General features: G+C 34.3%; 1 protein-coding gene across 1 annotated transcript in view; it reads left to right on the forward strand.

Moving 5' to 3' along the window:
• Positions 1–7,251, forward strand: part of LOC145693516 (protein takeout-like) — a 76,580-nt gene extending 69,329 nt beyond the window's left edge. Inside the window, exon 6 of the mRNA XM_081769586.1 lies at positions 4,867–7,251. Within this exon, the coding sequence (XP_081625712.1) occupies positions 4,867–5,021 (155 nt within the window). The 3' untranslated portion in view covers positions 5,022–7,251. The remainder of the gene's footprint in view (positions 1–4,866) is intronic.
• Positions 7,252–19,198: the final 11,947 nt, after the last annotated feature.

A 19,198-nucleotide genomic window follows, 5' to 3' on the forward strand; every position in this document is an offset into this window, starting at 1 on the left:
CAAGACCTTCCCCTCCAGAAAATCCGAATTAGGAATATTTTACCTCCGAAACCATATTTTGCCTTGCGAAAGACAATTGCACATATGTTCTCTTTCTGCTGTCAGCAAACTAGGGAAAAATAGTGGTGGTTTCTCGTTGTCTTCCACAACGCAGTATCCCAGCTGTTAAAGTCACTCTGATAACACCTGGGACTAATGTCCAAGTTTGCCGTATCTATCACTATGATTTCCGCCAACTTGGTCACTAAACTGCAGCTTTCTACCAGAACACTCTTCATCTGGCTACTCCATTCAAATCAATTTGGTATTGGTGGCTCTTCTGGGTGTGCACTACCATCGACATAGTTCTAAATTTCACTGTAGCAAGCAATCCTCCCCGAGAAGATGCAGTCAGTAACAAATTGTGTGCTTTTCTGTCAGAGAAACTACATAACTACTTACCAGCACCTCATGTAATACGCAACATTTTCTTTAATATGTGTTTGTTAATGTATTTGTAAAACAAGTGGAAGATGAAAGACATATGTTACTTTGTATAGTTATTTATAAAAGTATATTTAGATAGGTACATATATAACTTGACAGACTGTATGGTCCACTTTATTAATAAAAGTTCTTGTAGTCCTAACTGCATCCGACATAAAATGAGAGTCATGACGCAAGTTAGGTTGTCAGATTTACTGCGCTAAAATAAAAGAGTATCGAAAACTTTAAATAATGTAGCTAATTTTGTAGTAGGTAAACAACGGCAGTAATAATGACTCTAGCAAACTTATTACTTCTTTGTAATTTTTTTTACGGTAGGACAAGTTCATTAACATTAATTTAAATTTAAAAATAGTTATCACACTATCGTTCAAAAGGATTAAGATTGGAATTCATTAACCTATCATTTGTGAGAGGAATTTTGTGAATTTTGAAGTACAATTATCTTTTGATTGGCAGGAAGGACAACGGGTCTGTTGTATTGATATTATTGAAGCAGGAGTTAGCGAAGCTTCTACTGTTCGATTCGATCGGCATTTGTCTTGTCTATCTATTCCACGATAGCTCTCATAAAACTTATCCTAATTGATGAAACTTGGTATGTCTTTCTTCAACTTGCATAAATAACCCTGTTCTTTGGAGTTTGAATCCATTAAGTATAAAGGGGGAGAGGTAAAATCAGTTCCACGTTGCAAGTTTACACATGTACAGTTAGCTATATAAGTGTTTTAAGCTTGCATTATCTCACTATATACTGCATATGAGAAGTAAAAAAAAAAAAAATCATACGTGAGTTAGAAAATGATGAAATAAACTGAAAATATTAATTCTAGAACAATCAAAGGAAATAAGTTTGTAAATTTTGAGCCTTCATTCATAGTTGTACTATGATTTCCTGTTGTTCTCGTCACTCTAACATATCGTCTTTCCGTCTCTACAGAATATGATCGTGCTCATCACACCGAGTATGAAGTTCAAAAAGGAAATTGAAGCATGTTAAAAAAAGTTCTGACCTACCAGAAATTGAATCCGGACTTTCTGTGTGAAAATCCAATGCTGTGTTCACTTACTTAGGCTAATATCAATTTCGTCAGTTTACAGGAAAACTGTTAGCTAGTTATTGAGTGATTGACTGCTGTTTACTTACAAGTAAGGTTTCCCAGGTGATACACGCCGATTTTAATCAAACTTCACAGGTTTGTAGAACAGCAAAAAATAAGCGACACGTATTTTTTTATAGCGGCCCATATGCATATTTAGGTGGTATAATAGGGCTATCAAATTGGGACAACAAAGCATACTTTAGGTAATAGCGCGGAAACGAGAAGAGATAGCCAAACGTTGTAAAGGAGCAAGTTGTCATGACACGATAAGCATTTCAATAACACATAGCGCTTCCACGGGGATAAGACACAGCATCCACAAATGGACCAATCAGGGATGAAAAGCAGTCACAGAGCTTTATCTATTACGCGGAATCCAAATAACGTAGGTAAGAATAAAGAATGATAAAGAATAAGTGATACGTGTTTTTTCGTTTTTGCAAGATGAGACAAAAAACGTAAATAGATGCATTGTTATCTCAATGTCGAAAGATTGGAGAACTGGGAATATGAAGATGTGAACGCCTGTGTGAGAGGCAACCTGTCAATCAGTGTTGTAGAACTGGTTGCAGACACGCCAGAAGAGAGACATTGGCTCAAGGACATTGTAGTGTAAAGAAGCATAACCAGAAATGCTGCGGAAACTGGGTATTACCTGGGAGTGTATGTCTACGTCAAACACGGAAGCCGTACAGTGTGGAAGTGGGGGCACATTTGTGTTTTGAAACTAATAGACGTCCGGTTGGTGGCGAACGTTTGTGCATCCTATACGTGGATATACGTGTGTTTGTGTGTATATGCCATGTAAAGATGCCGGTAGAAGTCCTGAACACATGAACCCGTGTATTGTGAAGTAGTCAGCATGAGGTGTGTGTAAGTAGTATGCTATTGTTTGCAGTGTTGTGAAAATGTCGTATGTAAATCCACACAATGTGGTGGATTTTTGGTGTCTAAAGCAAATAAGATGTCATTTATAACAGACAAAGTGAATTCCGTTCCCTTGTATATAGAGAGCATTTTGTTTCGTATTGTCCTTGTTATTGTTTCAACATAGCTATTTATGTTTTAATATTCGCACTGGCATGCAACATTTTGCTGTGCAAGATGTACGTACATAATGATACTACGTAACAGACGTGTGGCACGCAACATATTGCCAACACACCTATTTAATTATGAATTGCATCACTGGTTATGTTCTTCGGCTTTAGTTATGCACAGTTCTTTGCCAATGACACTAGAACTGTTTTCTAGAAGTTCGTGTTCGGAATGCTACGTTTAGTTCTATCTATTAATAATACAACAGAGGAATGGTTTCCAATATTGACATGTGGCAAATTCAAACGCATTTGAATGGCCAAGAATCGGATTTATGTACTGTTTTCGCAAATGAATATTGAACTGTTTTGTTAGTTAGTTGTAGGACTTTTCATTTTCATTTGACCTGCCATATTTATACTGTTTACATTTGTATATTTCGAAACAAATACATGTAGCACGAGTCATTTAATATCGTTTTTATACTGGTTATGTCAAGGAAGTTCTATTAGACTCATGCCAAATTTCAATAAGAATCATTTGCATGACGAATATTTACTACAATTGCTTACATTCGTTCCATACAATATTCGACATTACTCTACATTCTATTAAATAGCAGCTGGCTATGGTTCAACATACAGCATCCTACCGAAAATAGTGGTTGTGTAACATATCCATGTGTTTTGGTTTAAATGCATACTCATATGCATATGACTATGAATTGTCTATTTTTGTCAACCTGTTCAATTTTGTCGACATGTTGTTTAGTATCCCGCAAAGGGCCTATTTATCCGTACAACGGAGCTTGTTGCAAACCAATATCAATGTTTGTATTACGGCCGATTCTTACAGGAAGGGCGTGATTTCGTTTACTGCTGGGTGGCTTTTAAATTACTGATCATAAGCATTGAACTGTTCACAATCACTAACTACTAATAGATATAACATATAAACCATTGAACAACAAGACCACGTTTGGTATTTATCTCTCGAGCAGGATTCTACCTGTCACCTGCAACCAGTTCTACAAAACTGATTGACAGGTTGCCTCTCATACAGGCGTTCACATCTTCATATCCCCAGTTCTCCAATCTTTCGACATTGAGATAACAATGCATCTATTTACGTTTTTTGTCTCATCTTGCAAAAACGAAAAATCACGTATCACTTATTCTTTATCATTCTTTATTCTTACCTACGTTATTTGGATTCCGCGTAATAGATAAAGCTCTGTGACTGCTTTTCATCCCTGATTGGTCCATTTGCGGATGCTGTGTCTTATCCCCGTGGAAGCGCTATGTGTTATTGAAATGCTTATCGTGTCATGACAACTTGCTCCTTTACAACGTTTGGCTATCTCTTCTCGTTTTCACGCTATTACCTAAAGTATGCTTTGTTGTCCCAATTTGACAGCCCTATTATACCACCTAAATATGCATATGGGCCGCTATAAAAAAATACGTGTCGCTTATTTTTTGCTGTTCTACAAACCTGTGAAGTTTGATTAAAATCGGCGTGTATCACCTGGGAAACCTTACTTGTTAGTCAGTTTTCAACTTTACTTTTTTATAATCTCCCGAACTGATTGTACTATCTATATCAATGTAAGTAATATTAATGTCAACGTCTAACTGCTTTACGTTAAGCTAAACGCCACTTTCGTTTTGTTACTTATTGAATATGGGATGGAGTTTAACTCTATTGGTTAAGAAGGCGGAGGTTCTGTTGCCACAGCTCTAAGGAAAACATGTAGAAACTACTACATTTGACGAATCCATCAACAGATCTACGTTCAAGGTACTATTGGTTATTAACTAAGTGACGATGACATTTTTTTACTATATTATCCTAACTAGTTGTTCCCTAAAACCTTCGGCTCATCTACAAATTGCCTACCTCTTTAGGCGTGAAGTAAGATAGTAGCATAATAAATGACAACTATTAGCCTGAAAGGGAACTATTTGTAATTAGCGTGACTTACAGACTGAAGCGTCTAGCGTCTATAACAATGATTAAAATATCTGAATATTTCCGTCTAGATGTTTATGCAACTCTTAAATATTACGAAGTTTGTTTTCATATTAACTATACTCACAAACTGATATGTTTCTACTTTACAATAAGCATTTTATACATATATCACTATAATATAATTATTATGAAGTATTATGTTATATTCAGCCATTGTTTTCATTTACTGTATTAACGTGTCTTCTTTTAAATATAATAATTTCAGCTGACACCATGTTGAGATTCCTTAACGAGAACAGCAGAGATGTAATCCAAGAACTGACACCAACCATCGAAGATGCTTTTGGGGAACTTAACTTAGGCCTTGCTAGGAGAATATTCAATAAAGTTCCGTTGGATGATATGTTTAAAGGATTGTAAAATAAAAATTCTGAGACTTCTCTTTTATTCTAAAGCTTTATAGAGAACTTTTATATTATTTTCTCAACAAGTATTATTTCTTATTGTGAGTATTAAACAACAACAAAGTCATACGAAACAGAATCTAGTGTGTGCGTGTGTTTTTAAAGTTCAACAAATATTGAGATCTTCGTTGTTAAAATAGACATAATGTCAGTCATACGTGTTAAATAGTAAATATGCGTAGCTAATACAATATTCGACGAACGTATAAGTACATTTCCGGAAACTACTGAATTATATTGTCATTATTTATAAGTGAGCAATATGTAACATTTGCCATTATTATTTTGTGTAAATCCAATATTGAAAATTTTTAAAATTTTCTTTGTGAATCAGAGTTCGAAATCAATGGTTGTTACCAGAAACTTGTGTAGTTTTCGTATGTATGTTTTCCGGAAATATTTTGCAGTGTTACAAAAAACTTTCTATTTCTGCAGGCAAAGTTTGAACCTGAATTTTTAATATTGATATACAATAATTTTACAAGAAGCTCTCTTTGGTACAAATGTATTTGTGTTCTGGTATTGTAATTGCTACAGAATAAGTTAGTGAGTCGTTTTAAATGGCCTAAGCTAGTTTGTTATCAGGTATCTGACATAAGTACAAGGGTAACATTAACTATAGCATCCATGAAGCAGATGAAATCTGAAATTAAATTTTTCAGCTAGTTCGTGTTTTAAAATTCAGTTAGGTTTCACTAAAGCCTCTAAAATTATCTAGGTATCTGAACATTAAGTTCTATTTTACAAGATAATGATTGTAACAAAATATATGTTAATATATGGCTAAAAATGAAACTAGGATAAATTTAAGTGAGTATAATGATCTTAAATAAAGCAAACCTCTGCATTAAAAATATATGGGAGCTAAAATAAGTTTCATATAACAAAAAGATATATAAAATTCTTTTGAGGTTTATTTCTTCTAAAAATATTCATAGTTAAGAAGAGAAGCTAGAAATTTATAAGAAAATCTCCGAGCTGGCAACACCAGAATGTCGTTTCTTAAACCGGGCAACTTTATAGCAGGCATCCCTAGAGGCAGACGAGCACCCTCACTGCAACAATTCACCAAGTTAGCAAAGTGCAAATTATAATTGTTTCCAGAAAATTAGCGTGACAAAACTGCAATTTTGCGCAAGCATGTGTTCATTGCTGTGTTATTATTCTTAAGAATACAAAGCTCTGAAATAGTGATTTAAATAAAAGTAAATATCTTTAAAAAAAAAAAAGAGTAATACGTTATCAATGCATTGGTTTTATGCTTGGAAGTTTCAATTCCTGAACTGTTCAGACTATTGGACCAAGTTTTTCAAATTTCAGTCAGCTGTCTAATATTTACTATTAGGTTTCTACCTACCGATACCTTCAAGATGTGAAATTTTGTTATTAGATATTTTATTTTAAATATACTGTTCATTAATTATGGATACAATTCTTATGAAGTACATGAATATAATGGTTGAATATTAGTGTTTATGTCAAGACCGCCTACGGACTTTTTTTTTCATTTTATAGACAGAATAGGATCTATTTATCACGGAGGTAAAGTGTGTTACAAGGCTTTCCATAAGAGTGATCTTGTTTCCTTTATTAATAAGTTGAGGGAGAGTTATTTACAGAAGACAGTAACGCAATTATGGTGAAACATTACTGACCTTTTTCTCTTTATTTTACTAAAAAATACAATAATAAATTACTTTAGGTTTCACCGTACGAAGCAACAAACCCATTATTGAGTCAGCGTGTGGTACACTCCTTTTACGGTGCTGGCTTTGGTAATTTTTTTGCAGAAGTTGTCACGACAAAATTACTTGGAATTTGTTTTGAGTTTTTTCCCGTACAAAAATAAACTTTAATGCTTATTCCGAAATAAACTTACTTGTTTCTTCATGAAACTCTTTAAGCTGTTTTGTACATTTGTCCAAGCATTTTGAATAATATATTATGAAGTTTACGGTGTGCAAATCTAGATACAGGAGATAAATTAGCAAATATTGTTGACGTATATCAGTGCTGTTCTGATTTTCATTTTTATGATGAGTTCTTCGAAGATATGCTTTTATTAAAAGTATATATTTGAAGTAAAATACAACTGTTTATAGAAAACGTAGGTGTTTTAAATTACAGCATAGAGAATTGTATCTTTAAAGTCAATGGAAGTTGTATCTTTAATTCAAAAATAAGAACATCAACGTGAACAAGAGAAAAGTCAAGAAAATATCAATAAAATATACCTGAAATTTTTAAACCTGGAATTGTAGTTTTACATAATATACTTGCTTATAATTTAAATGATTTAATGTATAGTGTCTTGCACACTTTTGTTTCTGAAATAACACAGTCAGTTGGTATTTTAAATACAAACCCAGACAGAAAGTTGTATAAGATATTACTATGAATTTGTGGTTGAACCATGTATAAATGTTTAGTAATACAGAAGTAAATTCATTACAAAACAAATAAAATATAGACGTGAATATATGCACTTTTGTTATTCCTTACATACTATAATCCTAATAATACATGAGAAATTAATTATAATTAAAAATCAATTAAAGCTAATAAACACTGGTCATTATGATGTTTCTATACTTGGACTAACAGTGAAATTGAGTGAATCCATTATCAATTTCTGTATATTGAGGGTCCCAGTGAGGGAAAATGTAATAACTAGCAACAAACAAATTCTGCATCCTAGTATTTATTTATGATTTTCAAAGTGTTGAACCTTGTATCTCCTCTGCGTTTCCCTCTGAAGTGATAATATGGCAAACCTTGTATCTCCTCTGCGTTTCCCTCTGAAGTGATAATATGGCAAATACAATGGTGACGTGCATAAAATAGTCCAACGGAAATGTAGGAGAGATACTGTGGAATCTTACGACTCTCTTGCATTTAAATTTGCACTTTGTTGTCTAATAGAACCGTATAGAGTGACCTACACGACAGTTGTTTGATTTAAAGAAAAAAATCATGGCAGATAGCAAACAATCATTGTGAAATATCAACAACTTTTACCAAAATGGAGAAAATATACGATTTCGGAGTGTTAGGATAGCAATTCAATTGACTATAGTCCTGGAAAACGTATTTAGTCACTACGGAAACTGCAGATGTGCATGTAACTTTCCCCATGAGCTTCCAATTAATAAGTTTGACAGAAGACTATTTAAGACAATATATTAAGTGGCAACTAATAATTAGTCTTTCCATTGCAGAACAACTTAGTCTTTCATCGACTTCTTTAAAAAGCAAATACTCATTGTAAGTATAGTTTCTGTTTACTTGAAGTTTAACTTCGAGTTTAACAATTTTTTGGTAAAGTATTTGCTTCAATTCTTGTAACTAAATAGGTAATTAATGAACTTTCCTAAGTAATATGACCAAGTCGAAACCCCGAATCTGAATTTGAGTCAGGACAATATTTGGCATGTAAGTCAATCTCCTGTATGGCAAGTTTGATCAAGATCGGATGAATTTGTTCGTAGACCGCCTACGATTTTTTTTAAAATGAAATAGATAAAAGATGGAAGACGCTAAAACAACTTTTATTATTATGTTTTTAGAAGAAGTGTTTAGGTCATAAGTATTAACTTTTATTTCCTAAATGAATCTAACGATTTCTCTTGATACCATTCAGATACGACTTTGGTATTTTTACATAAAGTGTAACGTCTTATGCAGATTTCTTACTTCATTTTGCTAAAGTGAAACGTTTTATACAGATTTCTTACTCAATTTTGCTTAGAATATAGAAGGCTATCACTAAAGAGCTCAAACTGTTATGTGTACAGCAAAGTCAGCAGGAAAAAAAATTGATGTTTCGTATAAGTTCTTAATTGGATTTGTTTCCTGGGTTGAAACGATTGTTCAGTCCCTAACAGTTTACATATCAGGACCTTGGAATAGAAAGGGCAAATCCTGATATCGGCGTGTTGGGAAATCAAGCTGAAAGTCTTGCAAGTTCCTTAAGATAGCAAGGGCGAATCTTTGTTTACGCGTATCTAGAAACTGTGAAAATACTAAGGAAGAACCAGACCAAAACGCGGTATCTGTGTGTTGTCCAGACCTGTCTGATGTGAGGAAAAAATTTACAAATTTTTTTTTTTCGAGTTCGCCCTTTCTCTACCAAGGTCCTGATATGTAACACTAAAAAGAAAATATTGAGCAAGATGAAGTAAAATGATTAACAAGATATAAACTATTACGCAATTATAGAATCCAGTGACGTGTTTGCTAATAGTGTCAGGAACTGACTTGTATAACGTGGTCAGTGTTGGTAACAATATTTTCAAGAAAGTCCCTATAACTAAGTTAAAGTGTCCCTACTTTTCAGCGAAAGTCCTTGCAGGAAATCTTAACTGAATATACTCATACGATAATGCATTACCAATAAATTTATGTAATATAGGCCCTATATATATTTAATCACCATAAGTCTTTTATATATGCCGACATTTCCTTCCATTACATTTTTCTGAAAACATTGAAAGTTGATGTTTAATTTCATATACAGCTCTTTTCTAGTATAACTAGGCTCAAATCTCTTGAAGAACAAGCAAACTTCTATAATACTTTGGTAATGGAGAAATATATGTTGATCTGTTATGTCAGTTCTACAGTTTCTTTCTTGTGCCTTCAGGGAGAAATTTATAATTAAAGCAGCTCTGATTTAAGAAGCTCTGGTATCAATTTCGTTTTATTATTTTTGTTTTGGTGTCGTACAACATGAAGGAAGTTCGTCACAGTCAACTCAAGTTCTGTGGTATTTTTCTTCCTTGTCGAAAGTTAAAACCTGAATCGATCGAAACTAGGCTTGGTAACTCTGGTACAATTACAATTTGTCGTGGTTGTGTGAAACACGGTAATATTGACCTATTATTATGTATTGTAATTGCAGTTTATCTTAACACATCATAATACTTATTTCCTTTTAAAAAATCCCTAAGTTTCCTGCCATTTTATGAAATACGTTTCTATGCTTGGCAAAACCGTATAAACGTTCCTACGTTTTTGGATATGTCCTTACAGTAGACAACCCTGAACGTAATAAGGAAAATGATATTTCAGTATTTTCATATGATTTAAATTGAACCAAAATAAAATAAAAACGACTAAGATTATTTTAAACAGTATTCAACATAGATAGATCTGTGGGAATGATACTTGATACTTAGACCATCGAAAAAGTCAGGCTACAATAAGTTATTCTATGAATAAAATTCGCAATTAAGTGTACATGTCATTAATGCTAAGATTGATTGTGTATTTTCAAAGGAATAACAAATCTAATTGTGTAACAAATTTGTTAATATATTGCATGACTATGTAAGGCACAAAATTTGTGGACTATTTTTAAAATAGTTCTGTGACATTTCAGATCCTAATTGTTCGTTCAACATTAATTTAATGTTGTATAATTAAATGATTCTTACGTTTGAATTTTTTTCTTATCCGTTAGGTTGCAGATTAGAAGGTATTTAATATTGGTTCAACTATTGTTAACTTGTACCATATTCAGTTTTGCATAAGAATAAGCTATTAACGACTGCCCTAATTGCATTCCATTTTGTATCACCTGACGTTATGGAATATCTTCGTCGTTGACATTATGTTTTGAGATCACAAAAGTGCCGGACATGAGAAAATGGAGAACAAATCCAACTTTAGATTTGACGTCTATGTCAATATGATAATCTAGATCAATCTGCTATTATTCTTTCTATGTTAGACAATCTAGATCGGGGCAATAATCTCTCTTTTTCTTTCTCCATGAGGTTTCTAACCATGAGAAGAAAGGTAATATTCATTTATTAGTATTGCGTGCAATGTATACATTATATAGATTATTCTGATGTTTGCAACCCAATATTAGAGAATCTAGAAAGCAGTTTTCTCTTGATGTTTATAAATTAATTTCGCTGTCCATTAAGAGAGCTGGATTGATTTATAATAGTTTTGTTGTTTAGAAGTCTGTCAATGCATTATTATATGCATTAAACATGAATAACTAAACATTTATCTTTCCCGAATTTGTGGTATCGAGTCGAATGTTAGAACATGTATTTCCGATAGTTTTAGATCAACTCGCAACTATTTGCCAAGCCAATGGTATTAGTAGTAGAAATTCTCAATCATAAAAGTCTAGAATAACATCAGTATATTTATTATGTATCCAGATGACAGTATATCCTCCTGATTCACACACAAGATTCGCTGAGTAGAAATTTGGTCTATCATATTGTATCGTTGTTACAAGATTGAAATACCTTGTTACTGTACATTATGATACTAATTGTTATTATAATGTGTCAATGAATGACGCTCTATTTTGATGATACTCTCTTCCCAGATAAAATGGTGCTCTCTAATTTGATGATAATGGTGTATGTAGTTCAAGATAATGCTCTGCGTGGTCCATGTAATAATTTGTATGCCAACATACTGTTGATTTATTTTTTCTTACCATTTGAATTATACCAAACGTTGTTACTCACTCTACGTCTTCAAAAATTGTTTGTTGTTGTACTGGTGTCTTAAATTCCAACTTGGGAGAAAGTTATTTAAGAACTCACCACGTCCCTGTCACTCGTGGACATTGACCAATGAGGCATATGCCAACAAGATCAATGATATTATTATGGTCGATCGGATGGTAACTATACGCAAAATCTTAAAGTAAACTAAATTGTAATATGGTACAGTCCTGTCAATATTGGTAGATGTTTTACACATGAAAAAAATTACCGAAAATATGGGTGCTTCGGATGTTGTCTATTGATCAGAAGAGGTAGCGAATAGTTTGTTCCCCTGAAAAGATTTATATGCAGTTTTCAACCATGGATAAGATTCGGACTTATAATTTCGACTCTGAGACAAAACAGCAGTCTATGGAGTGGATAAATTCTATGGTTCCACATGCACAAGTAAATTCACATAGTATCCAATGCCGATAAGATCAGTCTTCCGAGGTGGTAAAGACATTTAATTAACTGATGATTTGCCACGTGAACAGACCATCACAAGTAACTATTACACTAATTTAATCCGAACCTTGCGTGAAACTATGAAGCAGAAAAGTAGAGAAAAGTTGTCAGGTAAAGTGGTCTTTCGTCACGAACCACAATTTGCACAATGGCCGCTACTCATGATGCTGAAATTCCAGCCATTGATCCATCACCCACCTTGGTCCTTAATGGTTTTCATATATCCGTTTAGACACGTCCCCTACCTTTTCCGAATTCCGATAAAATTATCTCAAACATTTCTGCACGTTTGTACACTCAAAATTGGCATTCGTACACAAAACAATTTTAAGATATTCAAAAATTAATTTCGTGGGCTGTCTAAGCAGCAGGCTCCCACCTCGACGATTGGGGTCAAAATGCTCAGTGCATCGTGCATCGTTTTTGCACTTTCGTGCACTTATAATGTTTGTACAAACTATGGAAGTGTGAGCTATTTGCGTATCTAATTTAGGCACCCTCCCACACACTTCAACCAACGCTAAGTGCCACCAAAATAGTCTCAATCGTTAATGGATCGTTTCTGTAATTAAATAGTTTCGTGTCCAGGAAAGGAAGTGTAAGAAATTGGTGTATTTCTTAAGCGTGCCAGGCCTCCAAACCCACTAGTTGGCACCAAAATGGTTTCTATTAGGTTTCGGCTCTTGGGTCTAGGCTTAGAGGATTGAGACGATTGAAATCAAACTTAGAGGTTCCATAGTTCTTTGGACTAAAATTGAAAATCGAAAGATGAACTTGTCTATTTAGAAATATGAAAAGGAAACAGGGACATACTCGAAAAAATAAATTATCATAATGGAACAAATCTTCTAGAATTTACATTCCATACATAACATCTGAAGAATACAATAATTTTTAAATATTTCTTTCTGTATTTAGCAGGAGCAGAATTGCATATTTCCTTATAATGGTTCGACTCTTGGGTCTAATATTGGACTGGAATGATTAGATCCAGCTTGTAGGATTTATAGCTTTTCGGCCAACAATTAAAAACTAATTACTATTACTACTATTGCTATTACTACGACTATTACTACTAATAAACATATCTATTTACATATACATCGTACCAGGGAACATAATATCCTACATAAAATTTGTGTCAGTGGTACAACTATGGCAATATAGAGGGAGAATTTGCTCCCCCTGTTTTCACTAAATATGGGGAGAGAAATTTTAAATCTATTTTATTTTCAGAGTGTCATGGAGAGTAAGCTCAGCAAGTTTGGTTCCATTCGGAAACTATTTAATGTGGTATGCCCTCTGTCCTTGCATATGTAAATAGACAAGTTTGTTCATATTATTATTGCTTTGTTTGAGGTTGTAGGCTTAAGAGCAATGGATCCTACAAGTTTGATGCCAATTTTCCCGGTTCTTTTATGATAAAACTAACAGCTGAGCCATGGCATTACATGGGGGTATACGATCCCTCTCCTCTAATCAAATAGAGAAAAAACAAGTAGGAGTGCCACTTGTACACCAGGTTAAGGGAGTTTGGTTTCCATGGTGTAATATTTTCTCTATTATTATTTTAACCTTAAGTGAAAATGAAATGAAATGAAATGAAATTTTTGAGTTTTACGTCCGACGGTTATGCTGGTTAGGCTAAAGGAGACGGTGATGATGAGCAATGAATGAAATGGTGCAATGAGGAAAGTGGGAGGAAACGGGAGAACCCCGAGAAAACCCACGCACACGGTGTTTGTCCACCAAAAGTTCACTTGGCGGGAGCAGGGTTTGAACCCGGGACCCCAAGCACCAGAGGTGAACACTCTACCACTGAGCCACCGCGGCCCTTTGCCCTTAAGTGGTAGTACAGGGTGGTCGAGAAGTGGGCGTACCTCTAATTGGTATTTTCTGACGATTTTAGGTTTTACCCACATTTGTTTGGTAACATTTCCTGGCATTTTCTGGCAACATTGCCATCAATTTTCATTTGTTTTCTGCCGTTTCCTGGCCCCTGGATTGGAAGAGGTTGTGAATCTTCACCAGCTTCCTTTGTCTGGCTTCCAAGAAGTTCCGATCTGACGACACCAGACAATGCTCTCTAGGGTTTCATAAAGAAAGAAATAAGAAACACTCAGTATCACCCAACGCAGGAATTATGAGCATCTGTGGAACACGCCTTCACCCTCGTGTCTTCGGACTATCTTCGCAAAACATCTGCGAGAACTTGGCGCAGAATTCAGCTGTGTTATGACATAGATGGTGATCATACCGATGTTTATGACTCTTAAGACTCTTATGACTACAAGGTGACTGTGTACAGACATTGTATCATAACTAACACTACTATACTGTTGAAACTAAAGGGGGTACGCCCACTTCCAGACCACCCTGTAGATTTATAGCACTTTGGCTCTCAGATCAGAGTGGAGTTGAAATATATTTTTGGATGCTTAATTGATTACAGAAAATCGCTTCTCGCTTTCTGTTTTCATTTTTTACTTTATATCAATCAACGTTAAAACCGGAAGTGGTTAATTTCTAGAACTTCCAATTTTAATAGAAGTTAAAAAAGAAGATGGTATCTATTCTCAGGCTGCCAACCGATTCCATATAATTGCTTCTCGCTATCTCTTAGCTTTTTGTTTTTATGTTGAACAATATTGAAACCATAAGTTGTAGTGGATTTTTACCATTTCTAGTTTTAGCAGACTTAAGGATGGAAATTAAATATATTGTTAAGACGCTTAATCGATTACAGAAAATCGTTTTTTTCTATCTATTACGGTACCATTTGTATTGTACAACGATGAACATTAAAACCGGAAGTTGTTGATTTGTACCACTTTAAGTTTAAGTAGAGAGAATGGAATAGAGATAGAATATATTTTTGGGACGCTCAACTGACTATAGAAAACCGCTTCTCTTTATCTAATACTGTTTTCAACCTAACTAGATTGATGTTAAAACCAGAAGTGGTTAATTTCTGCCACTTTCGGTTTGAATAGAAAGTTAAGAGAGAATATCATCATCTGAGGTTCAATACCACTTTAGTAATATTTCACCAGATTTACAGGACGGACAAAAAAAAAAAAGTTTAAAAACTAGCTTCAGCCTCATTATGCGCTGTATTATTTTGAGGGAATAATAGAGCGTGATATAGTTATACTAATTAAGAGCCTGACTTACTAAAAATAAGATACAATTTACCATTTTTCTTTCGCTTGTTTATTCATAAGTGGAAGAAGATAATGAAATTGAACTTACCACAATCATAGATTATATTATTCTACAACAGAAAATATGAACCTGAAGAACTTTCAGTGTCGCCATCCATATAAATTACAGTGTTGCCAGAACGCCCCTAAAATCTAAGTTAAGTCAGCAACTAGAGGAACGATCTCAACTGCATTTGGTTACGTATCATGTTGTTTGGGTTTCTTGTGAATTACTTTCTAATAACATTATTATTTAGTTTTAATAACTGTATGTTAAAACTATTTTGTTTATTACAAACTACACTTTGTAAAGAAAAAATAGCGACACTTGCTCTAATATGGTTTTCTCAACATACTTTAATCAATATGAATTTTTACATGAATTCCTGATAATATTACAAGGCATATTCCTAATGAGCAGTTCATTCTTAATACTTGCGCCAGAGTTTCAGGCTTTTGACATGAATTTAGTGAATTTATATGCATATATAAGTAGCTATGTGTGTTTTGAGCAAAATCGTTTCTAGGAAGAGTAATTCATAAAACTGAAAAAGATTAACAACAATAGCAGAAAACAAAAAAGGGAATTTCTTTAGGTAAGACATATTGTGTGCAAACATCGAGAAGTACGATACACTAAACTAGTATTTTGTATGTGCACCATGGGCTTCCCGCATTGGTAACAAAGCTATTGCAAAATGCAACCTCGATATCACGGAATAACACCCGGATTATCTGTTCCTTGAATTCCATTCTATTTGAGATAGTTGTCTATTAAAATTTCTACTCATATTGATCCACAAATTTTCAACTGGATTCATGTCGGGTGAGTTTGTAGGCCGCACGAGTCTCTAAATAGTCATATTCTTGAACCACGTATTAACAATTTTGGCTCGGTGACATGAAGCATTATCGTCCTGGGAAAGGAAGTAGTCCATATTTTCTTCAGAAAAGTCATCTTAAGCTGTTGTAAGAACATTACGTACCAGAATTTGAAGATGTTTTCGTGCATCAAACGATCCTTCACATATATCCGTCGTTCTGACGTCTTTAATGGTGAACCATGCCCATATCATCACTCAGTAACTGAATATTTGAATCTCTTAAACAAAATCCTTGTCAAGTTCCTTGCTTGTTCGTATCCACAACTTCACACCACTATCGTTTCCCACTATTCTAAACTTCTTTTCAATGAAGAAAATGACATGCTTTCAGTTGTCATAAGTCCAAGTTGCATATCGACTCACAAAACTACATGTTGAAGTCCTTTGTGTTTTGTCAGTTTCGACTTTCTACGCGGTTTCTTCTTTGTAATATACTCTTCATACAGTCAAGACAATATAGTTGTACAAGTAACTGCAGTTCCAAGATCATGCCAAACTACAAAAGCGATTTTTGGGGAAATCACTCATTAAATCTGCGGTGATATTGATTTCATTTAGCAATCTGCTCTGGGTGATGCTTTCTTTTTTCTTTCACACTGTTGACGAAGGGACGATTTGTTATGCTGTTTCCACTTGTGAATTACTCTTCCTGCCGTAGAATGATGGATTTTCAGAATCCCATCTATTCCTTTAGAGTTTTGCCACAACTCACATTTCTTACCCATCTTATTTGTTTACAGTCCACATGTAGCAACAATATCACACACAAACAACACTGCACAACAAAAAGTTTGCCACTTGACACACTGTCCAAACAATGAGAAAGCAAAGAACAATCATAAAATGCTATTTACCTCAGCCTACACATCACAAATGCAATGCAGAATTCTTACTACAATAATTTACGAGACGCACTCAGTGCCATCTATCGAAAATACTACTGATACACAAACAATTGACAAGCGATGTCCTACACCACAGGTGTCACAGATAACGCAAATGAACTATCCCACTCTTCATTTCCTTCTATTCTCTTCTAACGGGCTGCAACTATGGTTTTATGTGTAAGTTAGTTTGAGAATTGAGGTGTCGCTATTTTTTCTTTACAGAGTGTAAATACAACTATTATTTAAAAAGTAGTTCACAGGAAACCAAAACAACATGATACGTAGTCAAATACAGTAGGCTTCATTTCTCCAGTCGCTGCCTTAACTTAGATTTTAGGGGCGTTGTTTTTCTGGTAACACTGTTATTTCTATTGATGGCAACACTGAATATTCTTCAGATTCATATTTTCTCTTGTAAAATAACATTATCTATGATTGTGGTAACTTGCATTTCATTATCTCCTTTCACTTATGAAAAATAAGCAAAAGAAAAAAAATGTAAATTTTGTATTATTTTTAGTAAGGCAGGCTCTTAACCAGATTGTGCGCAATTTTATACTGATTCTAATGGTATCAAAAGTTCAAATTCACCAAAATTGGAGATACGTGGTGTGTTGAATCTCAGACGACCATGTGGAAGTTATTCTTAGAATGCCAAATCGATTAAAAAGGAAAAAAAAAAAAACTTCTTGCTATTTCTTATCTTTCTGAAACTAAATAGATTGAAAACGGAAATGGAAGTCGTATTTGATTTCTACAATTTCTAGCTTTAGTAGGGGCTTGAGGATGCGAATGAAATACATTGTTAAGATTACATGAAACCGCTTTTTTCTATCTATTACCGTTTCTACTCCATAGCTATCAACTTTAAAACACGAAGTGGTTGATTTTGTGCCAGTTCCAGTTTTAATAAAAATAGAGATGTAATATATACTTATGACTCTTGATTGATTACAGAAAATTGCTTCTCGCTATATATATTATAGCTTTCACTATTTAACAGTCAACCTTAAAACTAGAAGTGATTGATTCTTACCACTTCTGGTTTCAGTAAAGAGACTAGAGTTGAGGTGGAATACAGTTTGGGGACGTTTAATTGATTACTGAAAACCGCTTCTCGCTATCTATTACGGTCTAAATGTTAAAAGACCATAAACGTTAAACGAAGATGAAAAACGTTAAAACCGGAAGTGGTTGATTTTACGCACTTTTCGTTAGAATAGAATGTTAAGAGAGAAGAAGTACCTATTCATAGAAAGCCAATTCGATTCCAGAAAACCGTTACTTACTATATAGTATCGTTTGTTTTTGGTCTACGTAAAAAATACTGAAACCGGAAGTTGTAGTAGTTTTCTACTACTTTGGGTTTTAGTGGGGAGTTAAGGATGGAGATCTAATGCATTTCTGGGGTGCTTAGCCTATTGCGGAAAACTGCATTCCTCTTTATCTATTACCATTTTACCTCTATAGAGATAAAGTACTTAATTTCTATCACTTTCATTTCGAGTATCGACTCCTAAAAAGGACCTCGTTTTCTAGCTTTTGATTCTCTGCATATTCACTAAATTTGGTGATGGTTGGTCGAGTATTTTTTGAGACTTTTTACCTCCTGGACGGACAGACAGACAGGTAGATCGACAGACAGGGTAAACATTTAAAGGAGCTTTAGTAAACCAGACTCCTTAAAAAATTGAAGAAGTACATTGTTTTCAGAGCTTTATGGGGGAGTAAAATGTGAGAGTTTTGTTTCATTGTGACAAATTGGAATATGTATTTTACGTAATTCTATATTATAAATTGAGTTGAGTTGAGTTGATTTTGAGGTTAACGTCCCGTTCAGCAGCGAGGCTAATGAGACGTGGACCTACTGATTAACGTGGAATCGGATCCACATGAGCTCCCGCAGGGAATCGAACCAGGGTCTCCCACGCTAAAGGTGCTCTCGCTAACCGCTTAGCCACGGAGTAGCTCTATATTATAAACTGAAAGTGACTATGTTTGTGACTCTTAATCTCTTGAACCACCAGACCGATCTCGATCAAATTTTCAAATATAGATGAGATTCGGACCTGGTATGGTTTCTTTCATATCACTTTGACGGTGCAACTTAAGATAAGGGAGGGGCAGGAACATTTATAAATAATCGAAAATAACCGATATTAGTGTAGAGTCT

The sequence above is a fragment of the Thermobia domestica genome, chromosome 8 (assembly GCF_964235325.1).
Source record: "Thermobia domestica chromosome 8, izTheDome1.hap1.1, whole genome shotgun sequence".
Lineage (NCBI taxonomy): Eukaryota > Metazoa > Arthropoda > Insecta > Zygentoma > Lepismatidae > Thermobia > Thermobia domestica.